Source organism: Canis aureus, chromosome 6 (assembly GCF_053574225.1).
Source record: "Canis aureus isolate CA01 chromosome 6, VMU_Caureus_v.1.0, whole genome shotgun sequence".
NCBI classification, from domain to species: Eukaryota; Metazoa; Chordata; class Mammalia; order Carnivora; family Canidae; genus Canis; species Canis aureus.
In genome coordinates, this window is record NC_135616.1 from 57,021,380 (window position 1) to 57,041,916 (window position 20,537).

Consider the following 20,537-nt stretch of genomic DNA (forward strand, 5'->3'; position numbering starts at 1 on the left):
ATGTCTTTACTTGGTGCATTTAGTGGATCCAGGTGGACCAGGGATTTGTACTGCTGGTTCCTATGGTTGTCTTGGTAGTAAGAAGTTTCCTGGCAGGGCCTTGGAAGGGGGAAAGGGGGAATGGAGGAAACCTTTATTTTCCTTTACCAGAAGAGGCAATTGAGTTTCCTTGGTAGGTTCCTCCCTGATCAAGTTCCAGCAGAAGGTGCTGAGGAGCCAGACATCATACAGGGAAGAAGGCATCACAGGGGTGGAATCTCTCACCTGTGGTGAAGGTGGCAGAGGTGAGGCTGCTCCGGGCGGTGTCCTGCGCTGCCTGCAGGAGCACTGTGTAATCTGTGCTCTCAGACAGGCCCTCCAATCGGATCCACGTGTCCTCTGCATCCACAATCAGCTCCTGTGGAACAAGCAGGGAAGGCAGGTGGAAGGGAATGACCAACACACAACTGGGAGGAGCTGGAAAGGGAATCCCAGAGCCCACGGCCAGCTAAGTCAGTATTGCCATGGCCACTGTGTGCTCTCCATTCCACACCAAGGAGAGACCCGAGCCAATATACAGAGAGGATAGCTCCCGTGTGAGATTTCAGCAGCTCCTACCTCACAGATGCAGGTTGGCATAAAAATAGGCATGTAAATTATCAAACCCAGTGATTTGCTGACTGTACAAGATTCCTCGGGACCCAGGGAGGCAAAATCCTAGGCCTCCCTACTTCATCTCCAGCAGACTAGCTCTGCTTAAATCTGTTGTGTATATTTGGCTTCTGGATATGATTTCACTTTTTTAAAAAAAGGATTTCATTGTGAACAGAAGTTTGACAACCAGTGCTCTAGAAGTACTGTTTCAACTGATCATATGACACAGAAATTTGTCATCTCTTCACTGCAGGCTATACAGATGTAGCCTTTATAATGCTTATCAAGAAGCATAAAACACTGTTGAATTTGGTATCCAGCTCATGTTTGCTTGGCCCTGCTAGTGAAATTCTTTCCCCAAAACTATGTATTTATAAAGGCTTGGAAGTTTCCAATGTGCTTTGTATCATCATATTGAAAGCACCAGCACCAGCAAGTGAGGTTGTAGAAGTAGACACCCCCATTATCCAGAGCAGAAACGAAGGCTCAGAGAGGTTTCGTGTTTTGCTTCAACTTGTAAAGAGAGTCGTAACGAGCCAGGACTAGCACCAAAGTCTCTGGCTTGCAAACTCAGGCTCTTTCCTCAATAGCGTGTATGTATCCATCATGGCAAACCCAGTTTTCTCCCTTCGGGTTGCTGGATAGAAAAATTTCCTTTACAGAGAAATCTCACCTTGCGGCTTCCATCAGTGGATTTGTAAGTTAAGATGTAGTTTTCAATCTCTGCTCTGGGAGGCTGCCAGGAGATCAGGGCACTTTGTCTGGTGACTTCACTGGCTGTCAGGTTTGCAGGAGGGTCCAGGACTACAAAGAGGAGAAAATGCCAGGAGTGCCTGCCTCTCCAGCTCCTCTCTGTTTGATTCCAGGCACATGTATCTCTTTGCCCACCTATGTGGTCTCTGGGCTGCTTACATGCTGACCCTAGGTCTGGCTTGGACAGGAGCAGAAAGGGTGCTCCCGGGTCAGAAGATAATGAGTCAGTGTCATGATTATTCCTGCAACTATTCCCCTCTTTTCTCACCTGGGCTTCTGGACATAGGTGTGACATCTTCCAATTTGACTTCTGTCTGAAATCATGACCTTGTTAAATCTACATGTCTATGAGTTTACTCTTGAGCTTACTTCATTCCCACGTCTAATCTTTGTCTACTGTTCTGGCCACGATTGTACCCAGCAACTGTCTCCCAGATATCAATCCCTGTAATGTGCATCAGATTTTTCTGGGCCAGATGCATTTCCAGTACTGGGCTCTCTTGGTCTGGTTCTACTACTGTCAGCCAGGCCCAGGATGAGAGCAGGAAACAGAAATGTGTCTGTTGCCTGGGATCTGCAGCTCACTTTCACTGGCCTTTGGGCAGCAGTCAACTGAAATACAAACAGCTCAGAGCTGCACTGTCCAAAGCCTATAGACTATAATGTAGGGAACCACACGGAGATTGGTAATTTTTAGGATCCACATAAGCATCCAGGTGCTGGATATGTAGCCAACCACGAACTCACGGGTAGAGAAGTTGGTGCTGATGGTACCACTGGTGAGAGGCCCACTGGCGGCATACATGCTGACAGTATAGTGGGTGCTAGGAAGCAGGCCAACAAGCTGGAATTCCTCACTGCCTCCATCAACCAGGATGGTCTCCCCAGCAACTGAAATCAGAAGAACATAGATAAGAATTGAATAAGGCTATTGAACCTGGGGAAGCTTACCAAATCCAATGGCATTTCATAAAGATTCAATATTAGAGAATTTTGGAAAAAATATCTTAAAGGTCATTAACTTAGCATTGTATTCCACACAAGCATCCCTTCTCATCTCATTTTGCATCGTAATTGAGAAAATAGTCCTTATTTAGAGGCCAAATTGTTTTTTCCCTGACTTCTACTTGGGCCTCCAGGGTTAAAAAGAATAAGCTGAATCTTCTGTCTCTATGGCTCTTGGCTCCCACCACACCCCCTAATCAAGTTCTTTCTCCTCTAGGTTGAGAAAATTTATCCCCAATCACCATGACATGTATGTGGCAATTCTAAAACTGTTGATTTTTTTTTATAGCCATGGGCAGAGCTTTGCATTTATTTCTACTGCATTTTGCCTTGTTGATTGAGTTTTGGACCACTGTTTGAGTTTATTAAAATATATTTGAATTCTATTAATCACAGTTTAAATTTTTTTTTTTTTTACTTAAGTAGAGTTGACACACAGTGTTACATTAGTTTCAGGTGAATAACATAGTGCTTCAACTTCTCCATACATTATGCTATGTTCACCACAAGCATAGCTACCATCTCTCACCACACAGTGCTATTACAATATCACTGACTTAAATAGTTTTGTTTTACATACAAATGTGGTACACATGTCTTCTCTGTATCCATTCATGTTGTCAATAAAACTGTTCACTAGAGCGGGGCCAAGCTCTTTAGAGCTTGGTGTCTTTAGAATACTCTGGAATCATTTAGCATTTAAGAAAGTTTACTGGGCAATTTCCCCAAGTAGGTAGGGTCTGAGGTTTCAGGTTTCTTGTGCATAGAAACATAGAAGGCATGCAAAGAAGTAAAAATCCAAACCAGCTCTTTGAAAGAGCAAACATAAGGACTCTATCTTTTGAATATCCTCATTTGCAACATCTTGCCAGCAGTCATTACTCTGGCCATATCAAACCACGGCAGTTCCTCAAAAATCCTCACATTCTCTTACATCCTACAAAGGCACTCAGGCTGCTTTTTGTCTTAGAATTTCTTTTCTTCTATTCTCCTTCTCTCACTTTATCTAAGATCTGCTTCCTTTCTTCCCCTCAACACCCTCACCCCCATTGAGTGATCTCTCGGATGTGGCTGGAGCTGTTTTGTGATTGCTTATGTCATGACACTACTCACATTGGGTTGTAACAATGTCCTGGTCTCATCATCACTAAAAGTGAGTTCTGTGAAGAAAAGAACCTGTGTTTTGTCTTTTAATCCTTACAGCCTTGTTGGGTGTATGGCTCTTGGGAGGACTTCCAAAAATTTTGTTGAATGGACGCTTATTGCCACGATGGAGCCATGTGCTTTGCAGAGGATTTGACAGAGGATACAGTGTTGAAACGAAGACTTAGAAGATGGGTTTGTCTAGGCAGACAAGTGGGGAGAGAATTTCCCAGTAGAAGAAACAACACATGCAAATGCATGGTGGTTTGGGAAGGCATGATGGTGAGAGTTAAGAAATGCAGGCCCATGACATATGCAAGGAGGGGTAGTAGGAGTCGAAATAGATTGTGCATGCAATAGAAGGGTTATAATGTATCCATAGTCATGATATTCATTCCTTGAGGAGAGCTATTCAATCAGCTACCATTCTGTGCAATTCCAAATATGATCCATCATGTATTTTTCCATCTAAGTGATAAGTAGGTTTTTCTGATGCCTTGCTGAAATCCAAGTGTGCTAGCAGATTTGCCAATAAAAAAAAAAAAGATATAAAGTGGTTTTGGTAAAACTAATTCTTAGTGAACCTACACTGGTATCTTTTCCCAATTTATTTAATAGTCTGTTTTGGTTTTTATTTTCCCAAGCTTTTACAATCAGTTTACTTTGCAGCTTACAAAATTGGCTTTCTCTGTCATTTTTGAAAATTAAGACATCTGCTTATCTTTTGTCTTCTGGTATCTTTGTTCTCTAGATTCCTGAATGTAATCCACAATTACATCCTGTGATCACATGTACAATTTAGGCAAGGAAATAATTTTCTTAGGCCTAGATACTTGAATTACTCAGCACTATTTTGCCTTGGGGTATTCTATTCAATTTCAAATAGCAGAAGGTGAACAAGCATGGTAAGACATTGAAACTCAAGATTTCATATTTGCTCAGTATTTTGGGTTGGATATGGTACACAAGACTAAAGCAACAGGAGTTTGCTTGCTCTGGATCCTTTGTCACCATGTATTATTTGTTCTAAGGATGGTGCTTTAGTGTTTTTCTCACTATATAAATACCTAGAAAATTGTGCTTTTTTGCCCATAGCATTTGGGGGCGACTCTCAACTCAGTTTTGAATTTTATCTTCCAAGTGCTATTTCTCAGTTTTTGTATTTGCTTTTGTTTACATGCCCTTCTTGCACCTTTCAGATTGAGCTTTCTGAATTCCCATTGTTGATATAGTTTACAGAGTTTGGGGATATCTTGAGAGCTTTACAGTGAAAGTAAAGCAGGACAATTTCTATGTTCCTCAAATTGATTAAATGTCCTTTTTTTTTTTTTTTCCAAATTTCATAATAGTCTTCAGCCCCAGGCCCCACCATTCCCACCTGCCTGATGCATAGACCTGTAGATGTTCACCTGCAAAGTGTGTGAGAATAATGACATAGTTCTCCACTTCACCCACTGGTGCCTTCCATTGCAGCAGGGCTTCTGTTGGAGTAATGTTGGTAGCAGTCAGATCCACAGGGTTGTCCATGGCTGAAACAGAACCAGAGAATATCAGGTAAAGGTAGGAGATACTACAGGATGGAATCCCAGTGAACTATCTCCTATAGTTTCACCCATCATGCACGTCAGCTGTGTGCCCTATGAACTAATGAAGTGAGTGGAGACCTCTTTCCTTTCTTCCCTTCTGATCTCATCCTCCTCCCTTTCTTCCTTTTCCACAGTATGCAGTTCTCTCCTTATTGGCCGCAGATCTTCCTTTTAATTCATTCACTAACTTATGTGCAGAGCACTGTCATGTGCTACAGGGGATTCCAAGGTATGGCTGTTGTGTTTTACACATTTAAACCTAGATGGAGAAACTAAGAACATAGAGGAATTGTTAAATTTCTTTAGTTAATGAGATAATTTGCTTCCCAGGCTCCTTGTACTTTCATGAATATAAGGAGCATGCCTTGTGGAATGATTTCTGTTAACAAACTTCAGGAAGTGTGGTGGGAGACCCATGAAGTCAGAGTATCCTCAGCGCCTGGAACTTTCAAAGTTCTCAATAAGTGATTACAGAGTGACTGAATGGGACTCAGATTGCCTCTGAAGCCACATATGATGAGTGCATTCTTGCTTTGCTATTCATAATCTCCCTTTGTACTGAGTCCCAGGTATCCCTTTTGTGGCCTAGAAGGTCAAGAGGATTCTTCTAGGCTAAAGGCTAATAGTGCCTACTGGGGGGAACAAAGTTTGTTCATTATGGGACCAGCTTCCTCATCTTATTTTATTTGCCCATGCTCTATGTCTTTGTTTCCTACTATGCTTCTCTTCTATAAAGTTAGGATTTATTTTAGAAATTGATGTTATTATAATAGTTTGAGGAATCAACTCAATCTAAGGGTCATGTAATTTACCTTTGGGGACCAAGATGTGCTGTCAAATGGGCCCTGTTCTCTAACTGCAGGTTCTATTGCTTGCCTATGTTCCTTATTTGGAAGCAACAACTGAAATATTTTTAAGATTTTAATATCTGAATTGTATACATAATCTGTATCTTTAACAAGTTCTTCAAATGGAACCTTATGAAAAGAGACAAGGAAGAAAAGTCTTGGGAGACTACAGTTAGCATGATCTCTCAGAGATTGACTATGAGACCCTGAAGGAGTACTCATTTCCCCGAATTGTAAAATCATAGACCTCACATTAAAAAAACAACAAAAGAAGACATTTCTGTCGGCAATCTGTTTATTGGGAGTTGCCACAATAGCTTTGTCTGAACCCGAACGGGGTGGTTTGGGTTGGTGCACTGCTGAATATCTGCTTTACAGATACTTGCTGTTTATAACCAAGAACCCAAGGAATGAGTTTCTTTTTTTTTTAACCTAAGTTGCTGATTTCTTTTACCTTAGGGGTAGGAGGCTCTTGAAACCCATTTTATTGCCCTCAAAGAGAAAACCATCTAATATCTTTACCATGAATTTCTGAGACTTTCAGTTAAGTGAGAGGGGGACTTCTTTTGACTCACTGGGCATCACTTTGAGTCAATATTTCTTGATTTCCTAATGGTCACAGGTAATGTGATGGAAAGGAAAGATTGGACCAAAACATGACTGGGTTATGTGTAGTTACAGGCCTGGAAGGAAACTAGGGAAGATGAAAAATATTCTGTGGTGGTTTTTTTTTGTTGTTTTTTTTTTGGAAGAATAACCTTTTTAGATTTTGAAACATTCTGAAGGCATGTTTCTTGGGCTATTACTTTAAAGATGTTTCTGGGCCTATGAGAGCATCTACAAAAACAATGAGGAACTCCAAGTTACCTTTTCCTCATTCAAGAAATGCTATTCTCTGAGGAAATTAAGCAGCCTCAAGAAATCTGGGTATTCTTCTCCTAATGAGGCAAGCTGGATCCTTCCCATGTGCTATGGGAATGATAACTTAATTGGGAGGTTAGGTCTGGAGTCTGGGGACAGAAAACTTTGGATGCCCCCTCTGGTGACTTCTATAACTAATCTTTCCTAGCTCTGCGTGGTGGGCTGACTGAGGGGCCAGAGCAGGAGAAGCAGTGGAGCTGCTGCAGGAGCTCTGTTCTCAGGTGTATCCAAGGGGCTCCTTTTCCAAAGGAAGGCCTCCATCTTTTGAGCATAAAGCAAGAAAGAGCAAATGCAACCACTTGGTGGCTTCTGACCATGATGAGGAATTTCAGGACCCCAAGGGTTATTACTGGAATAACCTTTTCCTTTTCCTTTTCTGAGGTAATATTTACTTGGCTAAGTCTTTTTAAAAAATTAGGTGAGATGATTTAGATGTCTGTTCTGGAATTCACTTCCATAATGTGTCTTTGAAAGGTCACCTTTCCTATTGAAAATTCCATGAACATTTTCCACCTAAACCAGTAAGACTCTTAGAAGAGGGCTACTCTCTAAACAACCGGTATTAGAGAGGAATACCAGAGGGGAGAGAAATCGTTAAGAGGCTTTGCATGACACAGTGAGTCAGAGGAGCACCCAGGAAGGGAGCTTCTGAGCCCAGAACCAGTGTCCTCTGTACTAGCCAGAGCAACTCCACTGTTTGCTTCTTTTGTCTGTTGCAGATCCTCAGCCAGGGTCCTGACTTGGCTCATGACACGGAGACATGCCTACCTGTGTGAATGAGGGTACAGATGCGCTCACTCTCCTCCCTGCCCCGCACACTGTTGAGACTGATTTCATACTCAGTGGCTGGATACAGTTTGGTGATGGTGAATTCCGTCACTGTGTTAGGCACCACTGAACTATCCAGTCGTCCAACTAAGGAAGAGCAGAAGCCACTGTTAAAGTTTGGTGGATCCTTCATCAACACAGCTCATGGTACAGTCTACATAGAAGCTTCTGGTAGCACTTTGTCATGAAGCAGAGATGGGTTCAAGGCCCAGCACTCAGTAGGGAAGGAAGAGAAATGGTTCACAGACTGGGAATGTTGGAGCTTGATGAGGCCTTGCATACTGGTCCCACCCCCTCATTTTATAGGTTCCTTGGAGCAAAGAAAAAAGGTGGTTAGGCGGTTTTCTTACAAGCCAGTTTTCTTAAGGCAGTTTAGAGATCATGGCTGCAGAGAGTGGTCCATGAAGCCCAGAGACAGGGTAGTCTGGAAAACTATCCCACTGGCCCCCTAGGAAGTGGGCAGGCCCTCTACTTTCTTAACAATGTGACATGTACCAGCATGAACTGGCAGGATTCAGGGGAGGTCTGGGCCAACGTTTTCTGACTCATAACTTGGCTGTAGTGGCAGAAATAGGACCACCATCACTGTGGCTCCCTCTAAGGCTCCGTGTGTCTCAGCTGAGTCTTTAGGCATTCCCCAGGATTCCAGTGTTGGACTTCTCTCTCAGGAAAGTGAACGTGACTCTGGATCCTGATAGAATTACTTAGGGTTCTTTGTTTCTCACTATACTGCCTAGATAAAGTGACCATAGTTACCGTGGTTCACTCTGCGGATGGAGGGCCTGCTTTCTGGGTGAATATAGTCAAGCCTTTTGTCAGAGGAGTTGGTGAGTTCAAGATTTCTTGGCTGCTTCTCCTCAACCCACTTTCGTTGTGATGGAACATGCCACAGAGAGGAGGAGAATGCAGGTAGGGGGTGATATCCTCTGGGACATGTAGTTCTCCCATAGCAATCTTCACCTAGCTCCAAATCCCATCCATTTGTGATAAATCAGATAACTTTGTTACCTTGTGTTGGCCGATATGATACTCGGTAGTAATCAAAAGGTGCAACAGGAGGGCTCCAGGAGACCATAACTGAGTCCTTCGTCACATTGCTAATTGTGATGTCTTTGGGAGGATCAATTCCTACAAGGACCCAGGTAGTTGTGGGAAAAATACAGAAAGCACAGTGTGAAAAAGCAATTCCTATCCTCGGTTTCATATGGACCAAGAGTTAATGGTGTGCCAGAGACAGACAAGATCTTTGTGCTCGATCTTTTTCCTTAAAGCCATGGTCAGGCTGAAGTTTCACATGAAATCTCATAGGTATTAACTAAAGCCATGTTCATGGGGAATATTTTAACAAATGTAGTCAAGTTGGCAAGCTCTGTGCTTGCTGTGCAGCAACCATTACCTACGTGAAAGCCAGTTGGGAACTTACCCTTTAAGTTCATATGTTTTGTTTTGAAATGAGAGTAAATAATATGGTCATTTTCTCTGAAGCAACTTCTCTTGGACAAACTCAACTCTGTTTCTCTTATTTTTTAGCAGCCACCTATAGTTCAATTTGGAAAAACTGCCTATTGAGTCTAGATGGATTTTAGAGCACAAGTCCAGAACAAATCCACTTTCCTATATTGTATTTCATCTGTACCAGGTGTTTTATTCTTTGACTACTGGGGGGTCACAGGGCCAAAACCAGCTGTGTGCTTCATCCACTTATCCAGTTTGTGAGTTCTAGTTAGTATGTAGGAAATGACCCAAATACACATGTCCTCACCCACATGAACACTCATATCTGGGATTGTATTTGAGAATGATGAGAAAAGAATGATCCAGTACATCTCAGAGTGCCTGTGTTTTCCAAAAAATATACAAATCAACCACATTTTCTGAGTCTCAGGTTCCTACATGGTTGTGTGCTAGTCCTATATAATTTTGAGGAAGTATCATTTGTATGAGTGACCTTATTGCACCATCAAGAGATGGAGTTTCTTCTTGAAGGCTAACTCTCTTCGGGCTGGTAGTGTGAAAACCTCTCAACCAAAGCATTCAAGTGCTGTCATCCTCAAGATATTGAGTCTGTCCTACCTTCCAAAAGGAAGTTTCCCATCTTACACATTTTATGCAGTCCTAGAAGAGGTGGCTTTTTCGGAACAGGTCACAGACCCTCTTTAGCCAAGTGAGGCAGTTCCCCACTTCCTGGGAATTTCTCTTTGTAAATTTCATTGACTTGCTAAAGATCTCTGTAGGAACCCCCTTCACCACCTGCTGTCAAGTCCTCCAACCTCACCTGTGGTGATGGAGCCCACGATGGGCTCAGAGGTCACTGTTCCATGGACTGCTACCAGGTTCACAATGTACTCAGTAGCTGGCTGCAGACCCATCAGGACAGTATGCCTCTTGGTAGCATCCAGAGAGACCTCTGTCATCTCTTCCTCTTCATCGCGAGGGCTGTAGTTCAGAATGAGTCTGTCTGCTGGAGGGGATGGGTCACTCCAGGTTATGTTTACACTGGAGGAGGTCACGTGAGAAAAGTGCAAATGGGAGATGGGGCGGAAGCCTGCAAATCAGAGGAGATGATGGTTCTGAAACATACATGAGGTGGTGGGACCCTGGCTAGAAGAGCCAACTGACTAAAGCGATCTGCTTTCCTTGTAAACTAGGACTACACCTTTACCTGCTGACTCAGAGCTTCCACCTCCTCACTCACCAGTCCTGTTTACTCTCCTTTCTCCAAGTCACATACTGAAAAATGAATGCCCTCAGCAAGGTAAAGCCTCTGTGAGTTATTCATAATACTCATCCAGGGTTTAAAATCTTTATTCTGGGAGAAATTTAACATGATCCTATGGATCCTCTGGATGCCCACTGATTTAGTGCAGACAAGGGAAGATGTATAGAATCAACCCCTATGTCCAGGCTGTAGGAAACCAGATACAAATTTTCTGACACGTAGGTAGACTTGCTTATCTCTCCCCCTCATTTCCAACTATTCCATCTTAATATATTTATTAATTTCTCCTCTATCTCTTCTTTTCCTTACCCACATTCCTCCTTCTCTAAACAAAATGGTGCACTGGAAGAGTGGGTTACCTAGATGACCTTCTGGCACTAAAATCCCCGTTAAACCTGAGCCCAGCTGGGATTTCTGCTACCCTGGTACCTGTGAAGGCATCCACAGTGGACTCGAAGCTTTGCTGCCGACCCCTCTCAGCAGTGATTGAAATGATGTATTCTGCTCCAGGCTCCAGATCTGTCAGTGTGTATGAGGTCCTGTCCTTGGGCACAGTGACTTCTGAGGCGATCCCGGAGGATGGGGTAAAGGTAATTCGGTAGTGATCAATGGGGCCACTGGCCTTGGTCCAGATGAGGGAGATGGAGGTTTCCGAGGAGGCAGTCACCATGAGGTCCCGGGGACTGTCAAGTTCTGTGGATCAACATAAGTGGCCTATTTTACACAAGTTCCATAGATTGGCCAATATTTATTGGAATTGGACCTCCCTGTGGATAACTAAGCTATCAGCAGGCCTGCTGACCATGATGATTAGCTTGTCATTGCTGACAATTATCTCACAATTTTGTTAAGTGCCTTCCCTTTGAAAGGTGGCCAGGGGCTTGGTATATAGATGGACAATCTTCATAAAGGCATTAGTAGCTCCAACACCACTGGAATTCCTCCACCTCTGGGGAAGAGCTGGCTGCTGATTGTCAAGCTCTATATTCATTTTCTCTCCGCCTTTCTCAGCAAGCCAACCAGGGTAAAATAGGAGTCACTATCGAGTAGGGATATGACATTCCTGGCAACAGTAGCTACCCCTGTTCCTGAGGCCATTTTGGTTGACCAGCCATGGATGTGCAAGTCTGAGAACTCCTTGAGACCCATGTCCTTGTGGTTCTCTAGAGAGGTTGTGTACACTAGAATGAGTCTTGGGACAGGGATTGTTTCAAAATCCCCAGCTCAGTCCAGCCTGCCTATTACTAGAGTGACTAAAATTTACCCAGAATTTGGAAGCAAATCTGTTGGATCCAGAGTAGCAAGGGTCTCCAGTGGACTTTTCCACTGTCCTTAGATTTAATGGGTTGCTTCCAAATTTAAACCTGTATCCCTGTGGCCTTTATGAGAGCTTCTGTCATGCATCGTAAGGAACATCACACTATTGCCTATTCTGGGGTGGTCTAGAAAAAAATATGACCTGCTATGACACCAACCTATTTGGAATTTTACACCTCTGTGGGCAGCCCTTCAGACCATGGGAGATGTGCACAGATCTGTGGGGAAGAGAGGGAGACTACCCTGCATGTTGATGTCAGAGATTAGGCACAGAGATCAGAGATCTGCAGGTAGATGTTGTTTCTAGGCTGGTAACTGTAATCCAGGGACCTGTTAATGAAGGGGCATTGCCTTCTGACCAAGCCTTTCCAGGACAAGCCTCCATGGCTTCTCAGGTCTACGGAGTTTCCTAGTCTTCTTCTGCATCAATCCTCCTACTCACCAGTCCTGGCATTCATGGTGGCTGGCACACTTTGCTGTGAGTTCATGACAGCAGATATTCCAACTCCATACTCCGTGCCAGGCACCAGATCTGTCGGTAGATGCAGAAACAAACATTATTCCATATGTGTCAATGGTAGGGAAGCCAGAAAGGAGAGAAGCAAATGAGCTTAGATTCCTTTTAAGATTTTTTTTTTTTAAGATTTTATTTATTTAAGAGCAAGAGAGATCACAGAAGGAACGGAAGAGGGAGAAGCAGACTCATCGCTGGGCAAAGAGCCTGACTTGGGGGTCGATCCCAGGACCCTGGGATCAGGACGTGAGCCGAAAGCAGACACCAGACCGAGCCACCCAGGTGCCCCTCCTGTTCAGATCTTATGTTTAATCCTTCCTGAATCGTCTTCTAATTTTATCTATTAAGAAATCCCAATTTTACCACTTAGGAAATCCATATCAAGTCAACAGGATGAAGTACTCAGTGCAGAGCTTCCTTCTTGCTGCTGATTTTGGGAAGGCAGTGAGGCTGCCCCTGTCAGTAATCTTCAGAAATGTGCTTTCCTTTGGAAGCTCTCCCTGTGGTACTTAGAGTCTTAGGATGGTTACAACTAGTGAAGAGAGTCCTTGTATAAGCTATGAATTGGAGGAGTAGGTAATCGAGAGGGATTGTGTGGACGTGGGCCTTTAAAGCATTTCTTAAACATTGTGTATGAGCATCAATCTACACCTTTTATAGGAAGGGACTGAAACCATATGAGGACTCCAGGATCCCTTCTTAGGGGAAGACACACTGGTTGGACTTTCTGAGCACAGGCTGTCAGGCCTTTAATGTAGGGGCAGACAGAAGCCCTGTTGCTGTGGGCTGCCTACCAAGGTCAATAATTCAGACCCCAGGGTATTTGGAGTTATGAGTTCAATCTTAGGATGACTTCTGGGGGACTCCAGAAGATGGAAAAGATGCAAAAACTGTTCAACTATAAAGGATGCAAGTTTTTTGGGGAAATCCTTTGGGGATTTAATACAGTGAATCGTTGGGAGCCTCCTAGGATATCTGCAATTATCTGGGGTGTTTCCCTACCTTCTCCCACATTCATCTTCAGACTAACTGACTTGACTGGTATATTAATTTACTATTGCTGCTGTAACAAATTACCACGAGGTAGTAGCTCAAAACAACACAAGTCTATTATTGTTTAGTTCAGCATTAAGCAGGTCTGAAGTCTAAATAGTTCAGCAGGGTTGCAGCCTCTGGAGGCTCTGGGGGAGAAATTATTTCTTTGCCTTTCCCAGCCTCTAGAGACTGCCTGCATCCCATGGCTTATGGCTCCTTAATCTATAGCATAGCATTTTCAAACCTGTTTTTCCCTCTGACCTCTTTGTCCATTGCCTCATCTTCCACTCTGATTAATCTTCTTGTATCTCTCTTATAAGAACTCCTGTTCTTACAGTGGCCCCACCTGGATAACTTAACCACATCTACAATTTCCTTTTTTCCATGTAAGATGACAGAGTCACATGCTCCTGGGATTAGAATGTGGGCATAACTAGCATCTAATTCACCCTCATTTACTAGAAGTGGGATTGTAGAAAAATACAAGATCAAATCATCACCTGTGGGGCCCCCCATGATGAGTCTGAGTTCTTCTGGTAGTGGGTGCTCTGTGTGGGTGGTGGTGGGTGCTCTGTGTGGGTCCACAAGAGCCCTGGTTGATGATCATGCTATTCTACATAACATTTATTCTTTTCAAAATACCTGAATGTGTTTTGATCCTCACCACAACCTGAGGAAGGTGGGATGGGAAGTCTTTTCTCCACCTGCATTAGTTTCTTGTGGCTGCCGTGACAAATGATGACAACAGGATGGCTTACAACAACAGAAATTTATTCTCCCACAGTTCTAGGGTCTAGAGGGCCAACATCTAGTTGTCGGTGGGCTCCTTCCAAAGGCTCTAAGAGGGAGCATCTTTCCTTGCCTCTTCCAGCTGGGCTTTCCTTACTTGTAGCTGCATCACTCCAGGCTCTGCCTCTATTGTCTCATGGTGCCCTAGTCAGCTCGGGCTGCTATCATCAATCACCATGGCTTAAAACACATTTATCCCCCATAGTTCTGGAGACTGAGAAGTCCAAGATCAAGGCACCAACAGATTTGACATTGGATAAGACCTCACTTCCTGGTTCATAGAGGCTACCTTCTTGCTATGTTTGTGAATATACACAATGAAAAGAACAAGATAATTCTCTGGGGTCTCTTTTATAAGGGCACCAATACTATTCATGAAGGTTCCTAGCTCATGACCTAATCACCTCCTAAAAGCCCTATCAGCTAAGATCACAATGGGAATGAGGCAACACAAACATTCAGTCTGTAACACATGGCAGGCTCCCTGGGTGTCTAGGTCTTCTCCCATTCTTATGAAGACACTGGTCACATTACATTTAGGGCCCGTCTAATCTGTTATGACCTCATTTTAATTTGATTCATCATCTGTAAAGACCCTATTTCCAAATAAGATCACATTCCAGGTTCTAGTTGGACATGAATTTTGGGGCGGACACTATTCAAACCAGTACACCATCATATTATAAAAAGAAACTCAGGCAAAGGTTCAGGCCTTTTAGGAGGACTGGAATGTCCTACCCTGCCCCCAATGTCATCCCCTTGCCTGAGCAGCTGTGACTTCCCCAGGATCCCTGAGGTAATAGGAATGATTTTGACAGGAAATGCATTGAGCAACCTTTCCTTAACAATTAGCAACAATCATGCCTCAGATAAACCTCATAGGCTATGATACTGCCACTGCACAAAGCTAACCTTTCCTTAACAAATGGCTTGTATTTTTGTTTGTTTAAGAGTTATCTATTTATTTAAAGCTGGGGGAGGTGCAGAGGGAGATGGATGGAGAGCATCTCAAGTAGACTCCCCAATGAGCACCAAGTCTGACATGGGGGTTGATCTCAGGACCCTGAGGTCACAACCCTAAGATCACGACCTGAGCTGAAACAGAGTCAGACACTTGACCAGCTACATCACCCAGGTGCCCCACAAATGGCTTGGTTTAATGAAGGGGAATGCTGCACAGTAGCCAGAGGGTTCTGCACCCACCTCTTCAGTATGGCTTTAGGACAGTCGATGCAATAAATGCCCCCATACTTGAGTATGGTAAAAGCTACCAGGCCTTACTGACCAGGCTCCCTTGAAGGAGTATATTAGAACCAGCCAGCCCTCTTCTCCCTTTCTCAAACCAGGTCCCTCCACTTCTCAACTCTTCATTCTTTCTTTCTCTACAGTGTCATTACCTGTGGAAGTAAAGTTTAAAGTTTGACAGACTTTGAGGTCAGCCGTGCTTACATTAATAACATTCAGGCTCTGCCACTTTCTACAGGTGTAACTTTGATACTTGATGTCCTTGAGCTTCAGTGTTGGTAGAATGGGAAGACCAATGATCTGTATCTTGGAAGGTCATCGTGAGGATGAAATGAAGTGCAGTGCCTGTCCTGATAGTAGCCAATATCATTATTATCTTGCTCAGAGGACTATTCCAGGATCTTGAGTCCTTTTTTTGGATGCCCCAGGCAGGTACAGGCTGGTCCTCGGCACACTTGTCATCAGTTTGCTGATGTTTAAGCTTGTTGGCTCCGACGAAACCAGTGATTCAGGGAGTTCAGCTGTCAGTGAGGAGCCGGCCCCTGGCTGGGTGGAGTACCTGTCACTAGATTGAGTGGGTGATTGCAACGCCCCCAGAGCCGTTCCAAGCACACATTTATCTCCGTCAATATGTTCTGCGAGTTCCAGGTACATCCTTGGTTGGAGAAATTAGATTACCTTTGGGACATAAACTACTTTTCTTAGGCATCTGATTGAAACCTTCAATTGCCTATAATGAAGTAGAAATTCTCTGACGTAGATGAAGGGTGACAGTTCGATGGAGTAAGACAGAAATTATATGTTGCCAAACGGATCTAACATGTAACGTTTTCATCTGAGTTTCTTATTTATGAAGCTTAAATGAAATGTTCAATAATTTACAACAGAATCATCTTTTCCCAGAAAACTGCAGAGCAGAATTTAAAGTACTCTCGTCCCAGGCTTTCTGTCTAGGGGATGGGAAAGTGGGACTCTCTTATAGGTTCCTGCCTGCTGCTTCCCTTTGATTTTCTGCAGCTTTCTTCCTATGCTACAAGTGAATTGTTGCTCTTTGCCAGCAGGTAAAATACAGTTCTGCTGGAAAAGAAAATGTGTATCCGAAGCATATCCAGCACACTAATACATCAGCACTCTGTGGACTCCTAGGGATTTCTCACTTTCTAAAGACCCCATTGCTCTCTATCAATGCTCCCTTTATCTTTCCATCCACCTCCTAAAAGTGGTGGCATATGAATGGCTCTGTTGCCTTGCTTCACAATAGCTCAGAAAATTCATCCCATAGGAAACCACCACTCTCCATGCCTCATAGAACTTCCTTTGTTCAGCTCAGAGGTTAACACTTTTTTCAACTCTTTCATGGCACACCCATTCTTCTCTGAACTCCCAAAGCATGCAGTTCATTCACTCACCAAACATTATTGAGGGCTTCCTTTGTGCCAGGCATAGGGGATGCCAGGGTGAGCTGAATGGATGTCACCCTTGCTCTTCCCTTAATGACATAAAAAAATCTGTACTGAAGGAGGACATTATTTATTGAGCACCCACAATATGCCAAGCACTGAGCTGCATGCAGTAGGTAATCTAGAAGAATTATGAAGAAGAAAGGAAGGGAAGAGAGGAGGGATAAAAATTGAGGGCAATTTCTCTTGAGTGTCTGATGGCCAAGAGTACTACTACTAGCTATAGTCTCATAGAGATTGTACCTATTTTCTCATTTAATTCCCCTGCAGCTCTGCTAGGAAGGCATTACTGTTGAGCAAATAGTGGCTCAGAGAAGTCCATACCTTGACTACGGTCATGAGGCTAATATACAATAAAACTGGCCTTGGAACTCAAGTCCTTTGTTTTTTTCTGACCTGTCATAGCACGGTCCCTGTCCCTAAGAATCTTACAGGCTAGTGGAGGGGAGTGGAGTGGCAGATTGGAATTTAAGTAATCTGGCACCACACCATGGGCTGCTAAGGAAATCATTTCAGAGGAGGCACGAGATCATCATGGACAGTAATGGCCAGAGGAAGATATCTAGAAAAACTTGAAAGCTAGCCAAGATTAGGGAAGGAGAGGGAAGGAGATATGGAATTCTCGTGGGTAGTATGGGGCATGGGAGCAGGAAGAGATTAATTAGGGCCGAAGAGCAACAGGAACGAGCAAATTCTCCCCTCGTACTGCAAGGACCATGGGCGATGAAGGTAGAATGACTCACTTCCCCCTGTTTGGGAGACTTATTCTTCCAGCTTCCTGCTGCTAGCAGGGAAGTTGTGGGGGAGGAGCAGGCCCAAGAAGCTGAGATTGCTACCTCCTGCCAGCAAAGACATGAATAAGACACCCGGGCTCTGCAGGCTTGGTTGGGTTCAGGTGGACCATAGAAATAGGGACCCTTTCCATCTCCCAAGAACCTCAAGTCTTCCAAACGGGGATGAGAGTTTGGTTGGCCCTAGTGCATTTACAGGACATCTGCTATCAAAGGGAGGGGCAACCTGAAGACCCTTTGCCTAAGGACTTTATAGTCCGTCTCTCATCCCTGGGTCTTACAGCAATCATGTTATTATATTGTTACTGTTAGTTTTCAGGTTGGCTTCCTCACTAGACTCTTAGGTCTTGGGTCAAGGGGTTTGATTTTTTATATAATTCAGTCCATAGCATAGTGAAAGAAATATGTGACTCATGCAAGCAGCATAGCAAGGGTGATGGGAATGTTGGGAAGACTTATGAGGGGATGTCTGAACTGGTTTTTGAAGAATCAGATGTATTTGGGTAGAGATAGGGCATCACAGGCAGAAGGAATAATAGATGCAAAGGGGTATCTAGTAACTAATTCATGAAAACCAGGGGTCTAATATAGGGGCACTCATAGGGAAAGTTCCAGCAGTGGAATTTGGGTACTAGAGATTTCATAGATGGGACATATTTGGAGACAGACAGAGGATCTTCTGAGAACCCCTGAAATCACACCAGATGGGCTGCAATCTACTTTTTAATATAATGGAGGTCTAAGCTTCCAGACTCCCCATCCTTATTTTCCTGAGTGATGGTATGAGGTTTTCCAGGGTTCCCTGAATGAATCAGGCCTTGGAGGATATCTGCCTCCTTGTTTTGAATGTGGATGATGTTCAAGCATCAAGAGAAGCAGCCAATTCCATGCTGACTTTAAGGAAAGGACTGGGCCCACAAAACTATGTTAAAAATACTAAGGAACGGTTTTGAATGCAACTCTCTTGTTGCCAGTGAGATTAATTAGAAACATGGCTCATCACCCCCTTCCCTCAGGAACATCCCATCCCTGGGTCTTCACTGTAAACAAGCTCTCCTGCTGAAGAAGACAAAGTAGGAGGTGAAAGATTCCCACCTGGCTTTTCTCCTGGTTCCCTGGGCCCAGTCTTTTAACGCAAATAAGAGGACAGATGCCCTTATGTGCCAGCTCTGTGAGGAGGAGGAGGGGTGTGGAGGCTTCTGCCCTTTCTCTCCTCTCTTCTACTTGGGTCTCTGCAGCCCACTCCCCAACTTTCTGGCCCCTGGAAGGTGGCACCTTGTTCAGAGGGCACCTAACCAAAGTGGCCACTTGGAGGCGCTGTGACATCACTTGAAGGAGGCTGAGCACAGTCTGGCCAGGCCACAGGCCCATTGCCCGACTCCTCCTCTTCAGAAGAGCCTGCAGGGCGTTGAAGGTCTGGCACTTAGTCTGGTGTTTGTGCCCTGGCAGGGTGTGCGAGCAGGGTGAAGTGAACATCAAGTGCCTTGGTCAGCACCACTTTGCCAGCTGGACTTCTCTGGGAGGCTCAGATTTCTTCATGGAAAATCCTCCTGTGGACAAGCACAGCTACCTTTGCACCTTGAGGAACCCACCTTCTCACCACTAGACCCCCATTTGAGCCTCAGGAGAAAGTACGGCTTTTAGTAGAAGGCTTCTGTTCCAAGTCTTCAGCAACCAGTGGCCTTGAAGGTGGTAACACACACACCCGACCTGTGGTGTCAGCCTTTTGCGTGTAAGTGTGTATGAATGTGTGCATGTGTGAGTGAGTGTGTTGTGTGTGGCTGGCTGTAAGTCTCTGTTTCCTTGTGATCCTGTGTCATACTGTGAAGTCTGCAGGAATATTCAAGGCCCTGGGTTTCCTAAGTCCAGTGGATGATTGGTCTGATTAGCAAGCAGCCTGTGGCCCTGGGGATGGAGGTAGGCACAATGCAGAGAGAGGTGGCTGGGTGGGAAGTGCCACCAGGAGGCTCCCAGGCAGGCACCCCATGGGGTTGCTCAAGGAAGTGATGAACTGGCTCTGGGGGCGCTGGTTTAGAGCCCAGTGCTCACATGGCCATAGAGGCTGGCTGCTTTTACCTTTCTCTTGGTCACACTTCTCTCCTCAAGTATGGGCTTCCATTCATGGGGGAGCACCAGGCAAGAAAGTGTAGGTGGCTGAGGACAAATCCCTTTACCCTCTTAGCAAAACACTGCAGCCACAGGCCTTTCTTAGGACAGATAGAGAGGAGTCACCTCAGACACAGAGCACTGTTTATAATTTGCATTGGTCATAGGCAGGGTTTTTTGACCCAATATTTTGACCCGATCAAGAAATGAGAATCTCCTTCTTTCTTCACTGCCCCCCACATCTTCCCTCCTTCCACTCAGAGTTTTCTACAGGGTTGATTGTTTTCTGTTTTCTACCCAGAAATCCCTAGGGGTGCCTGTCCCTGGTAAGTGCTGCCCATCCTAACCAAGAGGTACCTTGATGCACCTATAAACTACATAACACTCAGGACCCCTTTGAGACTCCAGGTACGGTACATAGGCCAAGCACACATCATCCTGCCTGAGAGGCTGAGCCTAAAAAGTTATCATTAAGGACACAGAAGCCACCAGAGCAGAGGGAAAAAAAAAAACAAACCATTGCAGACACTAAGTCTGTTGTTCAGAAACAAATTCATACTCCCGAGAGAATTCACTGGGCATCGCCTACAGAGAATAATGGAAAAGAAATGCTTGGCATTTTGTGCCCGAGCCTGGCCTCTGGGCTGCAGAGGAGGAGGTATGTGAGGGGAAAGCTATGCCAGGGGCCACTTGCTGCAAGCCCTCTGCCTGGCTCAGAGGCCCAGAGAGTCAGCAAGGGCCAGTGGCCCACAGCAGAGGGGTAAACGTGGCTGTGAAGATCAGGGAGTAGCAAATACATATGCCACAGGATGTCAAGGCTTAGAGTCAGCCCTTAGAGGAACGG

At 44.5% G+C, this 20,537-nt stretch overlaps 1 protein-coding gene and 1 pseudogene across 1 annotated transcript in view; both read right to left on the reverse strand.

The window, feature by feature from the left end:
• Positions 1 to 20,537, reverse strand: part of TNR (tenascin R) — a 409,491-nt gene that overhangs the window by 35,733 nt on the left and 353,221 nt on the right. Inside the window, exons 10-18 of the mRNA XM_077901774.1 lie at positions 12,196 to 12,285; positions 10,866 to 11,129; positions 9,993 to 10,262; positions 8,726 to 8,845; positions 7,658 to 7,804; positions 4,944 to 5,063; positions 2,134 to 2,277; positions 1,307 to 1,437; positions 265 to 397 (exon numbers count right to left, since the gene is read on the reverse strand). Coding sequence (XP_077757900.1) covers positions 265 to 397; positions 1,307 to 1,437; positions 2,134 to 2,277; positions 4,944 to 5,063; positions 7,658 to 7,804; positions 8,726 to 8,845; positions 9,993 to 10,262; positions 10,866 to 11,129; positions 12,196 to 12,285 — 1,419 coding nt within the window. The remainder of the gene's footprint in view (positions 1 to 264; positions 398 to 1,306; positions 1,438 to 2,133; positions 2,278 to 4,943; positions 5,064 to 7,657; positions 7,805 to 8,725; positions 8,846 to 9,992; positions 10,263 to 10,865; positions 11,130 to 12,195; positions 12,286 to 20,537) is intronic.
• Positions 14,933 to 15,000, reverse strand: LOC144316642 (U4 spliceosomal RNA; annotated as a pseudogene).